At 39.1% G+C, this 21,809-nt stretch overlaps 2 protein-coding genes across 4 annotated transcripts; one reads left to right on the forward strand and one right to left on the reverse strand.

Annotated features, from left to right (window-relative positions):
* Positions 1–89: 89 nt before the first annotated feature.
* LOC146524453 (uncharacterized) lies at positions 90–4,569 on the forward strand. Of its 2 annotated transcripts, none has more exons than XM_085170946.1 (4): positions 90–1,823; positions 1,904–1,945; positions 2,096–2,200; positions 2,384–4,569. In XM_085170946.1, the coding sequence occupies exons 1-4, from the start codon at positions 1,683–1,685 to the stop codon at positions 2,507–2,509; spliced, it is 414 nt and encodes a 137-aa protein (XP_085027072.1). In that variant the 5' UTR covers positions 90–1,682; the 3' UTR covers positions 2,510–4,569. The 2 variants fall into 2 exon arrangements, with proteins under 2 accessions (XP_085027072.1, XP_085027080.1); XM_085170954.1 differs by having other exon boundaries at positions 1,907–1,945.
* Positions 3,817–21,363, reverse strand: kif3a (kinesin family member 3A). 2 transcript variants are annotated; one of them, XM_085170907.1, is made up of 18 exons: positions 21,179–21,363; positions 20,428–20,701; positions 20,137–20,281; positions 18,794–18,878; positions 18,398–18,503; positions 17,969–18,108; positions 17,647–17,844; positions 17,193–17,367; positions 16,996–17,094; positions 16,366–16,434; positions 14,239–14,395; positions 13,962–14,142; positions 13,068–13,178; positions 12,723–12,848; positions 6,865–6,918; positions 6,690–6,758; positions 6,446–6,576; positions 3,817–5,417 (listed from the first exon to the last, which is right to left on the reverse strand). In XM_085170907.1, exons 1-18 carry the CDS (start codon positions 21,182–21,184, stop codon positions 5,369–5,371), a joined length of 2,175 nt encoding a protein of 724 aa, XP_085027033.1. In that variant the 5' UTR covers positions 21,185–21,363; the 3' UTR covers positions 3,817–5,368. The 2 variants fall into 2 exon arrangements, with proteins under 2 accessions (XP_085027033.1, XP_085027024.1); XM_085170898.1 differs by lacking the exon at positions 16,366–16,434 and having other exon boundaries at positions 21,179–21,362.
* Positions 21,364–21,809: the final 446 nt, after the last annotated feature.

Below are 21,809 nucleotides of genomic sequence, written 5' to 3' on the forward strand. Positions count from 1 at the left end.
GAGCGAAAGCAAACATTTCCTCCATAAAAAACAAGAGCGGCATCTGCTTTTGGCTGGGTTGTCATTCCTGTTGAAGCCTACTTACTGATAAAGGTGTACAGCACACAATTTCTATACATCTTTCTCGAGGACGACAGTAGTTCAAGTAAATATACATGTAGTATCTAAATACACAACATGTAGGATCTAAATATATATACCATTGTAAACCTCAAAAGTTTACAATGGAAAGGTAATATAAGGCATGTAGCTACAAAAAAGGTGGAAACCACTGTTTAATCTTCAGCAGTAGAACTGACAAGTTATATATTATAAAGACATATGACACAACGTTAGAATGTGACAATGTACTAAGTTGAGCTTTACAAGCATCTAATGGTTTAAGTAAATAAACATGACTGTGTTTCACATTTGGTGCAGTCTGTCCTGTTTGACTGTTTAACCATTTATAACCAAGATTCATGCAGACCTTATGGACTCATTTTGTAATCTTGGCTGTAAAATCACTGAATAATTCTCATCTTTCAGGAACTACTTGAATGGTTGAGGAGCAAAGTATTGTGAAGTGCACGTGGTTGTTTTGTTTCTGTGTTCAGACAGCAGCAGCTTGTGAATGCCTACTGCAATACACTGAATATCCTTAAAGCTGAGTTACTTAACAATACCTAAAGGTGGGGCCCTTTCTCAAAGGATGTCAGCCTCTCCGGTGCAAGGGCACAGCAATAACAAGTAGAAGTGTACAAATGTAAGCGTATTTAAACTGCGAAAAGGTGTGTGCTCGAGCTTCAGCATATATAAAAAAAACATCACACAATAAACCAAAAATGTTGCAGCTATCTCTCAGCTGCACTAGGTGTGATTGGTGGAAGCTGTGACTAATTCTACTAATTCGAGTATTTTTGTCTTACTGTTAATGAAAGCTAAATGCTGTATTAGTTGTAACTAAGTTTTAACTAAGTTAAGTTTTCACTAATTAGTTTTAAATAAATAATAATTTAGTTAAAACTAATACAGTAATACACTACTGTAGTGTCTAATAATGACATACTTGGAGAGAGGGGAGCAGGGTGTGTGTGTGTGTGCGTGGGTGAATAAGGGTGTGTGTGGGGGATTACTATACAGAGTAAAACTGACATTAGGGCTATTAGGAATTTTCTCTATCAGTCACATTTTCCTCTTCCTAATGTGTGTGGGATTGGCTAAAGTTGAAATCTTGACTCAAAATATTTCCCATGTGCCTACACATCACACACCACAGTCTGATATGTCACACATGAAAGGCTACACACTAATACTAATCAAAATACTAATAAATGTTAGTAATGCCACTTGCCACCACACGCAAACTCTGCTTGTACATTTAAAGTGCGATAAGTCAAAGTCCCAGTTGTGAAAGTAAAGGGCGCACCAAAGATGCGGTCTCTGTGGTAAAAATATACCTTAAGGTGTGAATATGAGGGGGTTAGGTTCTTGATTAAACTTTTCAGGAAAGGTAACTTCTTAGTAATCGATGGAGTTCAACTACTGGAACATGTAATAATCGTCTCGCCTTATTTGGTGCTTTCCCCCTGTGACGTGGTCATGGGTGAGTTGTATAAGTACCAACAGTAGTAAGACTATCTAGGGAATTTACCTTATTCTACTCAAGCTGACACTTCTAGCTCCGGAGCTCTTTGAAAGACATGAAGAACTTTGGTATTGAGTGTCTTACACTGTTGATGATAGCTGTGATGGTCTATGCAGCACCAATCAACCCGTGTGAAGACAAAAGGCTGAAGCTGAAGCAAATTGAAGAACATGCCAAAGAGGCATTAAAAGATCATGTAAGTAAACTTTATGTTTCTCTGTTAGTACGCCATATATTCTTTGTTGATATACTGACATTTTTATCTAATTATCCTAGCAGCTGCCTGACTTCAATGTGCCTAAGATAGAAAAATGTGTGGTAAGTTGAAAATGTTTCATATTTTACTCTTCACGGTGTTCTTTGACCTCTATAACAGACAGCGATTACCACGCGTTTGTTATGTTATGTCATTCAGTTTCATCTCCAGCATGTTGGGCACCGTTGCTTATCACTGTTTTCTCTTTGCAGGAAAAATTCTTCTGCTTAGCCGAAAAGGCGCTGAACCAATCTCTGAAAAATAATTCAAATCAGAATCTAACAAAACTTGAGCATTCCCTGCGTGTGTACAGCAAGGTAAAGATGCATATTTCTTTCAATGCATTTGTATGGCAGTAATTCAAGAAACTGACTGTGTTTTAGTAATTAACACAACAAATCGCTGATGTGGTGATAAAAGATTTGTGTGTGTGTGTTTAGTTCTGTCTTCAACTAAATTTAATGTTCGAAACATAACTGGTAAACCTGATTTTGTTGCAGGATGAAATCTGTCACCTGCACACGCAAAACGAATATAAAATAAATCAGTTTCTGAGGAAAATTCTGCATTGCGTTGAGATCGCCTTGGACAACAAGAGCATCAAATGTCCACAACATATTAAATGAAGAGTTATCCCCAAGTTTATTGCAACTGTAAATATATTTATGGACTTATTTAATGACATATTTATTACTTTTTTCACGTTTTCTATTTATATACAAATAAATTAAAACAAAAAGGAGCACTTGTCATTACTTTCATTTTTACACCTATTGACGTGTGTGTTTGTGTATTTATTACTCATTACTGCCATCAGTGTGTAACATTTATGGGATAATTATGAACTTCAGCCAGGCATGTTCATGACTTAGACGTGTGATCACTGGATTTATAGCCAATCTTTATCTCTTTATTTAAAATTAATGTGTGCATCAGTCCCATGCTTACCAATATAAATGATTAAATTATTAAATGTTTTTTAAAACATGTCATTCATAAATAAAGAAACAGGGCCTGCCTGAGTAGAGCGTAGGCTTCTATGTCTGCTTGAGAAAGCGGTCTTTTGATGGTGACCACTTCCCACGCAGGAAAGCAGAAACAGCCCATTTGTAGCACCTCATCCCTCTTTGAGCCACCTCTCTACAGGGCAACCCCCAGTTCATTTACTGACACAAATACCAGACTTTCACAGTTTGAAAGTCAATAAATAGATGACAATGACTCGGCTATGTGACCCGTTTCACATCATCATGAGCCGCCAGTTGTAACTTTTGATTTGATGCAGTGAATGATGCCTGGCTCTGTGGTTTCCAGCAGGATGTCACACAGATAGCAAGCCCTGCTGCATGGCTGCAATGTAGATCGAGGTTAAACTGGGACGAGCCGGAACCTTCGACTAGTGAGTGAATGTTGAAATCTGCTGTTACATACAAAATGCTCTCTGGCGAGTTCATTTCCTCTGTGCTGAAGCCTAGCGTTGCTCCCAGCTGACGGCGTGGAGATAACTCCTCCATCAAATTCAAAAGCAGTGTGCACATCCTTTTATCCCTTTCATCCCTGTTTTGCCCGATGATGTGCAGATTTTTAAGTCAGACAGTGGATCTGTACATGATGTGTCCCTGAAGTTATTTCATATTAAGAAATGACCTGAAAACAAATTGAATCACTGTCATTTTGTGCTATTTAAATATGGTATTTGAATGGTATTAAAATACGTGGAAATTTAGTGCAGTTTACACTAATGGACTATACTGGACTAGTGTAGAGCAGGATGTGGTGTTTAAGATCACTTTTTGATTAGATCTGTGGTTCTCAAACTGTGGGGCGGACCCCACTGCAAGTGCACTGACAACCATCTATAAATATGATGTAAAAATAATGTGAATAAATATGATTTATTTCTACAAGGAAACATAAGAGTTTGCTGATTCGGTTGCACTGATGACTTTCAGCTTTAAGTCTAAAACAAATTCTCTTATTTTTAATAAGATAGCCAATTATTGTTAGGTGTTGGAGCAAACCTTTTCGGCTTCTGAAATGGGGCGTGTAGTTTTACTCATAAGATTGTACCTTTGATACTGCCTGTAAGCTGGTAAGGAGCTGTGACAGCACATGTAATGCTTGCTCATATCTACCTGAATTCACACGATTAAATCCGCAAAGAGCAGTAAACCTCAAGGCTGACAACAGAACAGATCAGCTGATCACAGCCTGCACCAAGAATACAAAAAATTCTCACAAATGAAGTTATCGATGGACCATTGTGCTGGGAATGCTGATGCAGATGATCCGACGTGTTTAACATGTTCGAGCATCTTTCACGTGTGGTGCCATCATGAAAAGAGGGATCAAGATCACTTCCACCTGTGTTTTGGTTTGTCCCACAGGGAGATCAAAAGAGCAGGGGGCGGTGGGGATCCTTGGTAAATCACACCCTGAAAGTATTTGTGGGTAAAACTGTTCAGTAAAAAGTTGTTTTATGCAAAAGATCAAGAAAAAAACAAATATGACATCAATTAGGTTAGTTTAGAAATTCATTCTGAAAGCCAGCTGAGCTGTTTCTGGTGTGGTGGTGTAATCATGATAATCTCTTCTAGTTTCTAACATTTTAATTCTGAAACACAAAGAGCATCCAGAATGTGAGATAAAACACGTGGAATAATTTAATAAATAACCCCCCCCCCCCCCCCCCAAAAAAAACCCCCAAAACAAAACAGTGGTTTAGGGATTGTAAACAGTTGACAGTATGATAATACAATATGATACCAAATAAAAGCCATTTTGCCTCCACTATAAAACACCATGAAATGAAATCATCTTCACAAAAAAATCCTACTAGTGCATTATACTAAGGCATACCATATGCATGTAGTGTCTTGTTATAATAATATAACACAGTGTCCTGACATCTGACAATATAAAGATGACTTTCCTATTTTAGCTATTAGCAGTAAGAGTTGACTGACATGCATGCTCCTATGCTCCTTACCTACAGGAACGAGTATAAAGCAAACTTTTCATGTATATAATTATTTAAATACTTTAACCTTTTACCCAAATGATTTCTGTGAAATTGCACACGCAATCAGAAATTAATCATAACATTAATATCCGCACGGGCCACTTAACACAAACCAGTTGGTCACATCGCAGGAAATCAGTTTAGAAGCTCACAGCTCTGTTTCTGTCAGCTTCTGTCAGGATTTAAGACATTTTCAAAAGAGAAATGTATGTTTTTATGGTTATGGTGCAGCTGAAATATGTCTCAAAGCCACATAAAAATACCACAATACATATAACAGGTCCTCCAGGCCAAGAAGTCTAAAGTCCTATCACAGGTGCAACTCTTTTACATGTAAAACCGTATGAGTTATTTAAAGTATGCAGATAATTTTTTAGATAGTGTTTGGTCATAAACTGGACCAACAGCTTCTTTCAGGTAACATGAGAGTTGCAGTGCACTGGGGCTCTCCTCTGTGCTGTCATCACTGCAGAAGGGATTCGATCACAGCGTCTGGCTTTGCAGATCTTTTCCTGTGCGGAGATGGGTGTGTGATAAACGTTATCAAGCATTTCAAGGAGCTTTTCAGCCTGCTCAGTTCTCAGAAAAGCAGCATATCATGATATTGACTAACACCATCATGCTTACAGCTCATATCAAACTGCTATAAATACACTAATTATGAAGAGTTGCTAAATGTTTGAGTTCCCAAACGATATTCAGGAACTCAACGCTATATTTAAATTGATCACCCTGTTCTTCACTTGGACTGCATGCACTTCATATTCATGCAGTTGAACTCAAGAACAAATAAAAAGATAAAACATAAGTAGAAATGTCACTGATCTAACTTTTTTTTTTTTTTTTTTTAAAAACCTACAAGTACACATGGAGATAACCAGCTCATGGTTTAACAAATTATTCTGAACCCTGCATCTAAAGAACCCATTTACACTTCATCTGCTTTTGCATCTAAGCTTAAACTCAAAGAAAAAAAAACAATCAGATTGACCTGATTAGTACTTTAACTCTGCCTCAGTGTAACTACGTGAGGAAGATCTTCCTCTGTGATAACTACAGCTGGGGTAACAGAAAAATTAAGTAGAAGTCAACCATCTCTCTCCATGATAAGCAAGCGCAAGAATGCGATTGCAACAGTCAGCCAGGAGCAATAATCTGATCCAAATTCACCACTAAGGGAATAAAAGGCCAACATTAGAAAGAGGTGCAAGTTTGAATTTTGGTGCTGTTGGTTAATGGTAGCTATTAACTGGCCTGTTAAAAAAAAATTATTGTGGAAGTTTTTTTTTCTTCCTTTTTTAACATTTTGGTCATTCATCTTGCAGACAGGATGCAGTCCAACCCATGCAAACCAAACTGGGTTAAATCACATTCAAGTACCAAAAAGCAAAGATTCATATTTGTTAACTAAGAGGAAACAAGTGTATTACATTCTGCTATGACAAATGTTGATGGGGGAGGAAGATGTGTGTGAACTTCACAGGGGACAGGTAGTCAATATTAAAACACAAGGTACTGATTTGTGTAGAAAGCTCTCTACCTTCGGCCAGTCTTGGGACGGCCACTCTTGCTACTTTTAGAGGTCCTGGGCCTCTCTAGTTTCATCAGCGACTGCCGCATACTCTCCTCTGTGTAGGCTAGATACACATGAGACAGATCCACCTCAAATGGCTACAGTGACAAGGAGAAAAGAAAAGAGGTCAGAATTACAATGTAAAGAGAGGAAGAGAAAAAAAAAATCCACAACATCAATGATTACATAAAAACAACTTTCCGCAACTCACATCTTTTTCTTTTTTGTCTGGAGCAGGGGTCTGTTTTCTCATGTTGTTGCCAGTGTAAGCCACACATTTCTAAAAGAGACACACAAATCACCAGAAAGAAGGAGTGAAACTCTTTAAAAGGATGCTGATTAGACTGTGCACCAGTGTGTGAATTAGCTGTGCAAAGTGAGCTCACCAGCTGCCACTCTCCAATGTCCTCATTCCAGTGCACATAGTTCTCTATCATCTCCTACAAGCAAAACATGAGAGATTATCAGAAACACTATCTGGAAGTTGAAGATGAGATATGTTGCATGGTGAGAAAACAGCAAAAGTAACATTTCTTTCTGTTTGTCAAAGAAAAACTGGTCAGCTGACAGTTTTGTAGGCTACTTGGAAGGCCATGCAACCTTCCTGTTTGCCTGCTTCTCAATGAAAATATGTTTAATGCTAGTAGATGTTGCTTCCCATGTAAAAATGTCATCGTACAGGAAGCGCATTACTAATGTTTGAGTAAAGAAAGAATCAGCTTTTCCAGTTTGTACATCTGAGTTTAAATGCATGTATGTCTACTAGATTTTGAATTGCACCACTTTTGAAATCTGGTATCTCTTTTCACATCTACTATGCACAAATACACGACTTGGACAAAATACTTGGTCACCTACACACAACACCTACTAGAGCTGCTCGCCCATGGAAACCCATGCCTAGCTAGAGGCACATTAGTTTCTGTGATGTTATTACTGGCAGAGGAGGCTAGGAGCTCTGCAGTTACTGGGTCATCAGAGCGTGTCGTGCCCTTTCAGCACTTGACGATCCTGGTCTATGACGTTAATTGGTCTGCCGCATTTTCATAAACCCCTCCAATTCAAGCTCAAAGTCTGCGCTTCAATCACATATTGACTGATTGAAAATTCACTGTTGTGGTGTACAGAGGCAAAGCTACAGAAATTATGTGTTTGTCAAAAAATTACAAACGCAGCTTTTTGTCTTCCTGCTGATGTGCGCACACATACTGTGAAGAGCACTATCGCACAGTCTATGTCTTTGTAGGTACTTTGGTAAAAACAAATTTGGCTTGTATATCTGTCACAACATCTCATTCCGCACTACAACAGCATAGCTTTCTAACAACATCGTACTACGCGAACATCATGTTTTAAATTAGTAGATAAACCTTAACAGCTCTTCTCCTATGGATGTGTGTTGGCCAAAGTAAAGCTGATTAAATCTGACCCTGTGTTACTCTGTTTGCGATCTACTCTACAACATCTTGCTTGGATGCTCTTCTTTTAATTTCCTAGAATATATGAAACAAAATTAAAATGTATGTTTGTAGATGTGAAAAATAATTATTTGGTCACAACAGTCACTCTGTTGCTGGTTGGCAAAATTCACAAAGGTCCAGCAGTAACAAATCCTCTCTCTTATTAACAAAGGCACAGATCTTTAGGAAAATGCTATTCATTACTGTCAGTGGCATGTCATTACAACTGACATCTTCCTACAAATACCATTTTCCCATTAATAATCGTTAATACCATATCAGGATTAAAGATTTACAGAAGTTCACTAATAATCAAAACTTTCAATTTCTGGAAAAAAAAAACTGAGGGGTTTGTTGCTACTTTGAGACTTTTGGTTTTTTTTAATTATTGTTAAAAACATTGGAAAAAATTATGGAAAGAACAACAATAACAATGGGGTTTTATTTAGAAAATTTAGTATATCGGATCATCTTGATAAGGATAAGTATATCCTTCAGTTTTTATATGGCTTTTATTTTGAAAATCTCACTCAATCTGATCATCTTGATAACTTCAAATAAATAATTGGCAGCTATAATTATCAAAACTGACATTTTCAAGCATGCTGGTTATTTCCTGTAAGTAAAAGGAGGGGTCATTCAGCCTACAAGACAAAAATTCATGCCTAAAGATTGAAAACTGTGGGCAGGTTAGAGACAATTGTTTTGATTCTAACATCTGACAGTTAATTAGTCCAATTCAGACCTACCATTACTTTGAGTAAGGGCAGATTTTCAAAACAAATTATTATTTAAAAATTATTAAATAATTCAGAAAGAGTAAAACACATGCACAAGGTGTCTGAACTGTGTCTCTATGACAAAAGATGTAGAGCAGGGGTAGGCAACCTTTCTGATGACGACGTCTAAAATTTCCTCAGAAGTCAGTGTGCCATATGAGTGCATTAGCAATAAATTTAATAATGCTCTATATTAACAGTTACACACTATATAGAACAACTTTATAGAATTATATTTGTTCGCAGATGTTTGCAGCCATCAGCGAATAGTTATCAGTAGGGGTGCAACGATACTTGTATCGATATTGAACCGTTCGATACAGTGCTTTCGGTTCGGTATGCACATGTATCGAACAATACAACATTTTTAATTTATTTTATCAACTTTCCTTCTGACGGTGCTGTCTGTGTTGAGCGCTCAGTGGATCTGCGCTCGACAGTGCACCCTAGGCGGAGTAGTCGAACGCAGATTCACTAAGCGCAGGGCAAGTTAGCGAGACAGAAGTTAAGCTCTCCTTGCAACATGGCAAATTGAACCTCCCCCACCCTCATTCAGATCTGGCGTTTGGAACTATTTTGGTTTTCATGTGAAGTATGACCCTGAAGGTAAGCGCGTCATGGACTAAAGTAAAACAGTATGTTGGATGTCCCACGCAATGCTCAATTACATGGGTGGGAACTAGTGTGTTAGCGCAGTTAGCTCGTTAACGTGTTGGCCGTCCAGCCCCACGCATGGGGCGATCCGTGGTAGCTCGTTAACGGAGATTTGCCGTGTTGTGGGTTAACCTCATTTCAGATTAACGCTGACAGCACTAGTGGGAACACAATGAATATGACTGCACATTTACGCCGACATCATCTTAGTGCAAAGACAAGTGGAAGCAGACAAAAACAACAAGCACGCATGCTACAAACTTTACTCGAGTCATTTAGACAGCCGTTAGCACATGATTCTCCTTATGGGGACCTGATATGTTTAATATGCTGCTGAGAATATAGCCCAGAAGAAGCGTATAGTATAGCTTTTATTTTGGAAAGAGCCATTTCTCTGTAATAAACTCTCTTTTCCAAAGATGAGTGATTCCTCAATCAGATACAGGGCTCGCAAAATCGCTAGCCCAACGTCCCGGGGCTAGCGCTTTTTCCAGTCGGGCTACCAAAATCTATCTCTGCCCTGCCCGTCGGCCTATCGTAGGAAGGAAAAATATATGTCAATGCTTTTGCATTCTTTCGGAAATGTAGCTGGGTAATTATGTCAATGGCATCGGTGAGCCACTGTCAATATGTGACAAATTGAAATTGCGTTTGAATTTGCGCTTGTTTTTTGCTTTCACTTTGCAATCGCGCGAACTGTGTATAGAGAGCGACAGCACTGATTGGTGAGTGATGATAATTTGCGCACCAATTCCTCTGACATCATCTTATCAATCGTTAGCTTACTATGCAAACATGACAAGTGAAATCTCCCACAGCAAGCTTAAACATGTGAGAGGTTGATCGCGCAGAGAATCGCTGAGTGTTATGTGAGTGCGTGTGTAAAAGCAGCAGGATATATATTTTAGTTCTGCTGAGCCAAATAAGACAGGTCAGGGTGAAGAAGTGACAGCCAAAGAAAAGCTTACCACAAAACGGAAAAGTTATGACAAATCAGACTATAAGGCAAAAAGAAAGTGCAGCTTTATGGTTTCATGGACAAAAGAATTTCTGTGGCTGCAATATGACGAGCTATATAACCAGGGCTGCACATAAGTGGTCCGCAGGTGCGCATTCGCTGTCAAAATAAAAAATGCGTACAAGATAAGAAGTTGCAACGCGTGTTTGCACACATAAGATTTTCTGGAGGAGGACAGACATTTGTTTAGAACTCTTAAATATGTCGAAGAAGCAAGCTCCTTTAAGCAATTACTTTGGTTTCCCTCCACCTCCAAAGAAATGTCAGAAGGAGTCCGAACCACAAAAGAAGCGCGTATTCTCGGAAAAGTGGTTGCAGGAGGTGAGCTGGCTTCAAACAAATGATGAACACACAGAGATGTGGTGCAGAATGTGCCGTGAAAATTTAATAAATGACAAATTAAAAAGGCATGAACATTTTTTTTGTATCGAAAAAATATCGAACCGTGACACCAAAGTATCGAACCAAACCAAACCGTGAATTTTGTGTATCGTTGCACCCCTAGTTATCAGCTATTTTGAAACAAAAAAAAAAAAAAAAGACACTTTTTATCCATAACAAGAATGCCATAACAGCAAATGAACTGTACAACAGAAAATACAGATGCTATTTCCTCACAACAATGATAAAAAAATAAATAAACTGAGCCAATATGGCATGTTTGTTAATACACATGTTAATGTGATCTCTGGTCTCCCACTCAGAGACACAGGTTTCCGAGTGTCCAGCATTCAGACGGCTACCTGAGGACACTCTTCATGTGAGAGAAAATCTGCTCACACAGACATGCAGAGCCAAATACTGTCAATAAGGCCTCTGCAATGTTCTGAAGACAGTTAAACTTGTCAGGTAGTGATGTCCAGCAGGTGAAAATGCAAGCTCCCTGAACACGCACAGTTGTGGATTCCAGCTGCTTCGATGTTGCATTAACTGGCATTAACTCAGTGAGTTAATGCGAGACAAATCTAGCTGCTCATTAAAGATTTCTGGTTTGATCAGAAAATAAAACATTGGTCCATACACCTGAAAGTCCCAAAAATGCATTGTGAATTCTGTCTCGAGTCTACGGATGTATCCGTGTATTTCAAAAACCGACATCATGACCAGCAGCTTTTACAGCTCTGGCTCCAGCAAACATCAGCTGATACTAGAAATTAATATTAAATTAATTCTAACAACAGCTCCTCAAGCTTGAACATGCTGCTGCTGTTTAGCGCGACATTCGGCGGTTTCCTCTTTCTGGCGCAAAGTGGGCGATAAACAAACAAGAGAGAAAAGCTGATCAGCTGATCATCGATCAGTTTCATGATTGAAGTAGCAACAGGAGAGGGAGGGGGAGAGAATGAGAGAAGAAGATGCAGCTGTGCAGCGTAACGACAGAATAACTCCAGCGCTGTTTCTTTTTCATTGTAGCTGAAGTACGGGACAAACTGTGTTCCTTTTCAGCTCAATACGAAACGCGTAATATTTTCTCTGAACACAGGACGATTCCGTCTTTTTACGGGACGGTTGGCAACTCTACTAACTAACCTTATGAATAAAATAAAGTTCACAATCAGTAACATCATAGCACCCACCTAGCTGTATAGAAACTCCATCATGCTAGCTAGTACGCAGTACGAGTTATTGTAACTTACTGTAAAAAGTCAGCACAACGAAAATAAACTCCACCTAAGCTTGGTTTATATCTGACCCAGATAGACTGCAGGTCATAACTTCTTACCTAAAGTTCAGTTCACCTGACACTCGGACCGGCCCCCGCCTGTGGTCTCTCCTGTTGCCTCCCCTTTCTCTCATCCACCTGCTGGCCTCCACCACTTGCTAATATTACTGAATCTGTGGAAGCTACGCCATAGCCACCACCAAACAACTGAGTTATTTTTACACACTGGCCAGCATCTGGCCAATCCACCACCTTTCATTGTTTATACGGTTACAAAAAAAAACCAAAACATCGGCCCACCGAACAAATGCCCGGTATGCCTGATGGCCAGTCCAGCTATGGTCGTGCCATCAGTTAACCCTGGCACGCGTGCCTAGGGTTGCCGACCCCTGATGTAGAGGAAGCAGAAGTAAAACAACAATAAATAAAGCCAACAACAATATAAAAACAATTCCACTCAATTCATGTCAGATTTAGATGATGTACGCTTAATGTGTGTATGTTTAAATAACAGGTAAATACAAGTATCAGATTAGCCTTGTAACTAAAGATGTCTAATATTACAGTACTTCTACTGCGATTGCGTTATCTGGACTTCTCTTAAAAGCCCACACATGCGCGCGCACGCACGCACGCACGCACACACACACACACACACACACACACACACCTGGTATTCCTGGGGAATAAAGTTGTCTATGATGAGCATCTGGAGCCGGAGTTCTCGGCTCAGCTGGCGAATATTCTCGAGGAGGCCCTCAATTTCTCTGTGATGCTCTTGCTGCAGATCTGCCATCTAACCGATGAAAAACAACAATGGTAGCAGATCAGTTTCTGCTAAACTGATAATACATCTAGCCACAAAGAACTATTTGATTAAATCTGAATATACATGCCGCATACACAATTAATAATAGCAATACTTTAGTGTCTCATAATGGTCGCCCTTCTGTCCTGACAGGGAACAAGTCAAAGAATAATGATCATTTATGGTGCAACCCTTTGTTAAACTTACTTCAGATTTGGCAGCCATCAGCATGGTCCATACTTTCTTCAGCTTCTTGGTCTTTCCTTGAGCCTCTTCCTGCAGGCTAGTATACTTCTCTTCTATATCCAAACGTTCTTGCTGTTTTAAGAGGGACGAGGTTTGTGATTATGCACAATCAAGGTACTTTTGCAAGCTTTTGTTTGGGTTTACAAATATATATATATATTTTGTGTGTATGGTAAAGGACATTATACCATCGAGCTGCAAGCAGGAACAGCCACAAATAAACAGCAAAAAATCAAAATATCACTTTAAAAAAAAAAAAAAAAAAAAGCTTTCAAACATCTTTAAATCAGACATTAAACTAAAAGGACATGAGTTTTGCTAACTTTTATCTGAACATCGATCATAATCAACTTGCACATGAAAGTGTGTAGTATTAACTTCTAACCATATTTCCAACCACAGTGATGCAATAATTTCTCTAAAAAACAAGCAATGTAACTGTCAGCATATCCTGTCATCTCAGTGAAGCACAACAGGATAATGGTTAGCTATGAGTGGCAAAAGAGTCGCAATTTTTTGAAGCAAAATGTTGCCCAAAAATAAACAAAAAAACAAAAACAAATTGTAAAACTATTAATTTAGCTGGGGTTTTTTAAACCACTGGTCAGCAAACAAACAAGCATACATAAGAAATTCTCTCCAGGGTAACTGACAGATATGGGTTACAGGTTTAATTTTCAAATGTATGTGTTGCTTTATTGTGGTTACAATGTGGTAGAACAGGTAAAGAAAAATTTCCCAAGTGGTAATGCTGATTCATTATTGTGACATTACCGTCAACAGCGTGACTATCAGCTGCCAAACTTAGGAAAGGATGAGATAATGCATGAATTCAGTGACGTTATTTATCCGTACCTCTTTTTCCTCCAGTTCCCTCCGCAGCTGCTCTGCTCTCTTGCGACGCTCTTCGAGTTCATTGTTGGACTCCTCCAAAAGCTTCTCCTGCTCCTCAGCTTTGGCCAAGAGGTCCACCCCACCCACAATCACCTTCTTTTCTAAAGCCGACAATTTCTCTAGCAGGAGGTGATGCTCCTGCCTGACATTTTAAAAGGCCCACCAATTACCAAAATGAGCAAATACCACAAATGATTTTTAATCAGAAATAGAATTTGTTTTCTCTTTATTGACTTACTGGGCTTTAAGAAGGTCCTTCTCCCTCTTCTCAAGCTCTGCTCTTGCCTTGTTCCTCTCCTCCTCCTCCATGTCTAGCTTGGCCTCCAAAGCCTTTCTTTCCTCTTCAATCTTTGCCTGCATCTCCACCATCTTGTCTGGGGAAACCTTCTTCCTTCCTGAACAGACACACATAGGACAGCAAAGAGCCTTAGTGGTTGTTTAACATGCATGTGTCACTGTATAGGTATTGAATCATGTAAAGGCAGATTCATTCCTCTTTAACAATCAGCATTAGTATTATTTAATCTGTGCAGTTTCTGAGCAAACCTGTGGGTCTTCTGAATGAGTCCTTACAAGGGAATGCTAGTAGGATCCATGTGCATATGTTTCTAGCTTGCTAGTGCACAGTATTAAATAATCACTGTTAGTATATGCAAAACCTATGAATAAGGGAAACTATAAGAAATGCAAGGATATGGTGCTTATGAAAAGAGTAAGTATTAAGGGTGGCAGTCAGACAATGGACAAACAGAAAAATGCTAGCAGTGCTTATACAATCAGCAGTTATCCAATCAGTTAGTGAAAAGCTACTAAAGCATGTGTTGGCCATCTTGATCATTTTAAGTGAGCAAAAAACATTGTTTCTAAAGGACAGTTTGACCATGTAGACTCTTACACCAACCTCTTTCTTCTTGAATTAAGAGGTGTATAGCAAGTCAGACAGGCATCATTTGCACCAAAAGGAGGAGAAAGAGAAAGAGCAACACATTACAGGGTGATTCTGAAAGTCTTACATCTCTATAAATTGAAACAAAAAAAAAATAAAAAATACAGGACACTGGAGGAGTGGGTGGAAGACAAAATGCTGATGAGATGAGAGGCATTTTTTAGTGATGCCAGTCATAAGACACACAGGAAAGGAAAAAAAACCCATAATGAAACATAATGTGGGTGAATTAGGTCTTAAAGAAATCACAATTTGAGCAGGTATAAAGTGAGGATATTGAACTGTCATGCACAAAAACTGATCATTCGGGTCATCTGTAAAGAAGAATAATAGAAAATATTCTTCAGATAACATCCACCTTTCACAAAGAGTTGACCAGCTGGGCAGATACCCCAAATTAATGGACGGAGTGGATTCAGGAATCTGCAGCACGAGCACCTTCATTCAACGGACAAACTTGCAATCAGTTTTATGGAAACCCTAACAAGGCCTGGGAGATGACAATGAAGGTGTGTGGAGCAGTTGGGAAGCGGGATTATGCTGTGAGCCTACAGGAGTGGCAGTGTGTCAAGGATAGTACAAAGCCCCTTTTCACACATGTCCTGTAATTCACAAAGACCATGTAGAATTACCAAACTAGGATGAACACGCAAAAGAGTGCATGCTTCCTTGTAATCCAGCAATGCAATCCTGATGCTAATTGTAAATATAATAACAAAGGAAAAAATAAAGGGGTTTAAGGCTTTCTCCATTACATCAACTAATCAAGGCTTTTAACACACAAAGAGGACATTAAAAATATATATATGAATTTTCACTAAAAATTGTGAAAATTGAGAAAATCTTCAGAACCCAGACAACTGCAATAACCACAGTGAAAAATAGTAGCAGGTAACTAGGTAAGCTGACCACTAAAGAGGAAATGCAGCAAATTACTTGAGTCATTGACGGGACATCGAGGCCTTAGGAAATCCCCTAAAGAAAACCACCTACATCCACGGCATGAAGAAAAAAAAATTCTGTCTTTATTAGACATGACAGGTTGGTATTCAGCTTTCATTCATGCTCTTTTACAGAGCATAACAAGAAAAACTAAACAGCATACAAGCCATTGTTTAATCTTTATTTTAATCTCCATTCGAAGAGTTGCAACAAGCTAATAAGGAAATACGGAGGGCAAAAAACTTTAAAAAACTAGAAATATAGACTATATAATTACAGATCATATTTACTTTACATTGTTTGGGGAAACTAAAATGGGAACAAGACTTGTCAAAGAACTGTGTCTAGTATTCATGAAAGCAAACAGCCAATAAAGCGCAAAAGTGCACGGCACAGCAAATGTATCTGTCTCATGTGTGAAAAGGGCTTAAATTTGTAGGCAGGTGGGTTGGTGAGCAGAGTGCTGCTCTAACTCACTATTCTGAGGTTTGTCCTCAGTGGACAGTGGCACTGCGGAGGCGCAGTCACAATTTGAACTGATGTTGTCTGTAAAGGAAAAGAGGAAGTACTATACCCAACAAAGCCCACAATGAGAAATAAAGAGTGAGAGATAAGGTCTAGCAGCGTTTGTTTTGCAGTTTGCAGGTATATCAACTGCAGCTCTGTAATGTGCACATACCCATATAAACAAACATAGCAGACGAGCTTACTCACAGCATATGGACAGTTTGGCTGCTATTAATTTAGAATAGCTTCATACTATATCAAGTAGAAATGTCCCAGCTGAAAAAATGCACACACATCAATTTGAGAGAAAAAAAAAATAGAACAAAGCATCAAGAAAACATCCAGCACTGCAACACATACCGAATTCATGAGTATTTAACACCTACTTTTTAAAAAGAGAAGGTGAGAATACCAGGGAAACTAAGAGGTCTTATGTTTAAGGAAGACTGTGAACATTCAAGCAACATCAAAGCAACCTCAGTGCTGACTCATAATAGAATGATGACAGCGATAAGGCCTAAAACATCTCTTAGGCAGATCATCACTGTAAGCAGATTTAAAGGTTGAACGATCTGTGTGCTTATTCACAACTGTTTTTACCTCTTCTTCTCCTTCGACCATCTCCTGCCACCCCTCCTTCATCGTCACCTTCATCCATCTCCTCTGATGCACTGCCATCAGAGCCAGAGATCTCTTCACCTAGATGCGTCACAAAGTGGCATTTCACAAAGACGTGGCGTTAAAAATTATATGCAAATCAAAAAGTGCAATGATTTCTTCAAGCTCTGGCTTTTTACCTTCTTCCAGCTTTTTCTTGAGCTCCTCGATCTCTTTCTGAAACTGACGCAGCAGGGCATCTTTAGGATCCTCGTTGATCCTGGCTTTGTTTTTGATGTTTTTAGCCCTATTGGCATAGCGAAGGGTACTGATGGTCTCATCATAGTTGTAGTCTGCAGGTCCTATATTTGCACACTGGAGGGAATTAAAGCATTGCATTTAAAGAAGTGAGGCAAAAACTTTCAATTCAACACTTAAAATACTGTAAAAATCCCCCTCAATTTAAGGGTTAGTTGGCTTTTTAGTTAGGTCAGGAGTTAGTTGTTTCGTGGTGTTACAGCAAAACAGATCACCCAAAGTATTTTTCAAAAACACTTCTATGGTTTCAGCAAGAATTAAAGGTTTCTTTAATTAGAATAAATCCTTCCATCCTTGCAAAGACAACAGCACGTTGCTTCCCAAATTTAGCAGTACCATCATCGTTTTGGAGTTTCCACCGAGTGAATCCTGGAGTAGTCGGGTCAGTTTTGAGTTCCTGTAGGGAACGTGAGTGCTCTTGCCATCCACCAGGGCTGAGATGACATTACCCAGCGTGGAGAGAGACAGATTTATCTTTGTTGCTTCCTTTAAACGCTGACCTGTGGCTCCAGTCTTGCCCTGTCTTTCTGAGCCCTGTAAATAGCGAAAGTCTATATTTAATTAATGGCAATGAGGTGTATCATGGACTGTAAGAATATAGTACATACACCCAATATCAATATCATCTCCTTTAGTTTAGTAGTACAAGAGTACATACCGCAAGGTCAACCAGATGAAGTTTTCCCATGCGCACATGCTGGTTGCCGTCTACGCCCTTCTCGCTGCACTCGATGGTGATGGTAAAGATAGCATGAGAGCGTGAGCTATGTTCATTCATGTTTGTGGCTCCAACAGACCCTAAAAATACCACAATAGGGTTTGACCAGACAATATAATTACGGTGATAGATTCAGTAACATTAAAACAGAACCTGAAATTAAAACTTTGAAAATGTTATTTTTGCATATTTCCCATTTACTCTTTAGTAGTCACCATTTTCCATTTACTACAAGTAGGGTGAGAGCCTTTTACTCTGACGTGTGGTTTTTAATCACAAGAGATAAATATCTCAGTTAGGAGGAATGAAGATCAGCATTTAGCTTTGTGGCATCTATTTCACTTTCAGTACTGCCTGTGTTCTGCTTACGGTTTTTGTGGCCCAGTGTCATGATCCTGTCCATATCATCAGCATTGTTCACAACGTAACCAGACAGGTCTTTTATGTACACGCCAACATCTGGTCTTTCTTTCACCTGTCATAAAAGAAAAAAAATCAACACCATAATGTTGAGAAGCTGCTGTCAGAAATACACAAGCAAAACACTGAACATAATCAAATTAATTTAGCCATCTTCTGGAAGGTTTCAGTTCAATTCAATTCTATTTAAAAATCACAACAGTCGCCTCAAGGCACTTTATATTGCAAGGTATAGACCGTGCAATAATATAATATAGTCATATACGGATAAGACTATAGTGTCCTTAATACCAACTTTATCCGAACAGCTTTGCTAAAAGTTACTCATTGTAAATGCAGTGTTACCTCTAGCCTCTGCAGCTGGTCCTTTCCCAACAAATCCCGCACCTCTTCGTTGTAAATCTCCAGGTATGAAACACGAACTAAAAATCTGTGGAAGGTAAGTGCAAATCAGACACTCACTAAGACTTCAAACTGTAAATTGTAAATATTTTACCTGTAACAGTTTAGGTCAAAACCTTTAAGAGCTCTGTTTAGAGCCACATAATATGTGGTATCTATAATGCTAAAATAAAGAGGGTTTTATAAATAAATAAATAAATAAATAAATAAATAAATAAAGGGAACCTTCGAGCCTATGAGACAGACATAAAACTGACCTCATAGTTGGCTACAACAATGAAAAACAAACAAACTGTATAACAGTAAAAGTTCATCACACCATCCACAACTGCACAGAGATCTGCATCTCTATTTCACACATCCATGTCGATTGCTAAACCCCAATTTTCACTCAGATTAACAGTCCTCACTCTGGAACCCCCCCTGGTTCTCTACACTTTCTGTCACACATTCACTGCTCTGACCCACCACAACAACCCATTCCGCCCTGCAATAATTATTAATATTTTATCCAACTACACTCCCCTGTACATTGACTCATCAATTAAATATACCAACCAGCCTCAGCATCAAAATGTATGAAAATAATATGTGCTGCTGGGCAACCCAGCATCCCCTGACTGTTACTTTATATTTATTTCTATGGGGTCAAAATGACAGCCTTGGTGCCTCTACATGCCAGTGGTCATTTTTTTTTGTCCTTTTGAATAAAACAATTTTAAGAACTATGAGATGATGGCATTTTAATTTAACAGATTTACATGTACTTTTGAAATTACCTTGTTGAGTCATTTAACAGGCTTTTCCCCCTTCTTCTTTTTTCTTTTAAACACATGCATTACTCATGCATCAACACTTGAGGATTAACATCGCACTTCACCAAAGACTGAGTTTATGTGAAGCCAGTTACAGACATCCTCATTACACCTTTGACATACGCTACTGTGGCTTCTTGACAGCCACAATTTATAACAAGGCTTCAGCTAACCATAAATGGATCAAATGAAAGGGCAGATGAATCTCTTAGGTTGTGTGTCAGGTCTATACTAGTTGCCAGGTTTTTGGCTAACAGCTGTTTGGGAATCACCTTGCTGGTGCAAAAATACTATTTTATGCCTGTCAAACAGTGTTATCTTTGGCTTTTGCGTAGACTAAAGAAATGGAAACAAACTATGCATTTTTGTGACAGTGCTGCTACTAACAAAAGTCCTAAAGATGTAACTTGTTCTTTGCCAAGTTGTCTGCAACTGACTGGATCAATTGTGTGTAACTGATTGTGGTCTTACCTTGTGTCACCCTCTGCCTTGGCAATGTGCCCAAAAATATGAGCAAAGGAATTTGGGATTATCCCTCTGAGCCCTGGCACCGCTCTCACACCCTCCATTGTGAAAGTTTTTCCTGTGCCAGTCTGCCCATATGCAAAGATTGTGCCTGAAATGGACAGAAGAAAATTACTTCAAATAATGCATGTGGAAAATAAGAAAGAAGAAAAAAATGCAAAGTTTACAATCAAATAAAGAGAACAGCAATGGTTTCTTAATTTGAAAAAGCAATGTGTATAGTCACATTAAATATACCATTGTAACCCTCTAACACTGAGTCAATGATGGGGCGGGCTGTGAGATTGTAGACATCCAGCTGTTTACTGTCAGGACCAAAAACAGTGTCAAAAGTAAAGGTCTTGGGAGGTTCGTGGGGGGTCTCCAGCTTGTTGACTGTGATGGTCCCACGCATCTCATCCACTACGACGGCCTGTTTGTGGCCCATCGTCGTCTCTTTCTGGTTGAGGGGACGACATCTCACCACGACCTTAACGTTATCGCTGACCTCCTGCTTCTCAGGCTTATGGCTCTGAAAAAATAAAGGACCACAATACCATAATAAAGACAGTTATTTCTAGTACGTAGCAATAATTTTTATTTTACGAACATGGATATAAGGGCAGAGCTGTCAGGTCGATTCAGTGGAGCTAGCTTATTAGTTTGGACTAAATCTGAGGGTAACATTTGTAGAAGCTAGCTAACGGTGAGGTTATGCTTGAGTTACCTGCTTTGCATTTGCCGCTAGCTTTTTTTGCTATGCAGGAATAAGCTTGGACTGGTAACATAAATGACAATGCTAGCTAGCAAGTACCACTCAAGAACACCAAATCTGAGGTGACACGCAAAACCCAACGTCGGAAGAGTGAGTCTGCGGGGTTTTTTTGTATCCTACAGCAACAACAACGGCTAGGCTAGCTGTGCTAACCGGTTAGCATCACATCAGCAGAGGAAGGGAGGAACCCAGTTTGCAAACAAAACAAAAATGCAAACATGCGTGGGGACTTACCGGCATGGTGATAAGGCCGAAATGCAATTACAGTGCACGTATAGTAACAGTAAAATCTTTTCAAGCCTTTGTTCATTTGACTCTACGTTATCCGAAGCATTAAAATACCAAAGCTATGACCATTACCAGAATCTCACAACCGATCGCTTGTTGTCAGGTCTGCTTGCGCATGCGCTAACCGGTCGTCACTGGCTCAGTCAGCTGCAGTTTAATATTAAATGACATCGGGAATTTAATGTTACGGAGACAAATACAGGTGGGAAGTATAGGGAAATATTTTGTTGTAGAGTGATTCACTACACACACACACACACACACACGTCTTTATATCTTTAAATAATACCATCTGCTTGCCCAGCAATGTTCCCTGTAATTTTTCATGTGTCTAAGCGAACACACAAACTCCCTGAGTGGACACTTGGATCACTGTGAGCAACAGCAGACGTGTGCACTGTGGTCACGCCAGCATCGAATCCATCCAAGTTACATGGTTTATTAAAATAATCAAATTACAGCATTTATGTTAGACTACTTTTAATTAACTGCTTTAACCCACTTACAATGAAAATTTTAAAAAAATCTTGTTCATGACCTGTGTAGTTTGTTAACACTATTGGAAGTAATAATAATA

This window comes from Neolamprologus multifasciatus, chromosome 2 (genome assembly GCF_963576455.1).
Source record: "Neolamprologus multifasciatus chromosome 2, fNeoMul1.2, whole genome shotgun sequence".
NCBI lineage: Eukaryota > Metazoa > Chordata > Actinopteri > Cichliformes > Cichlidae > Neolamprologus > Neolamprologus multifasciatus.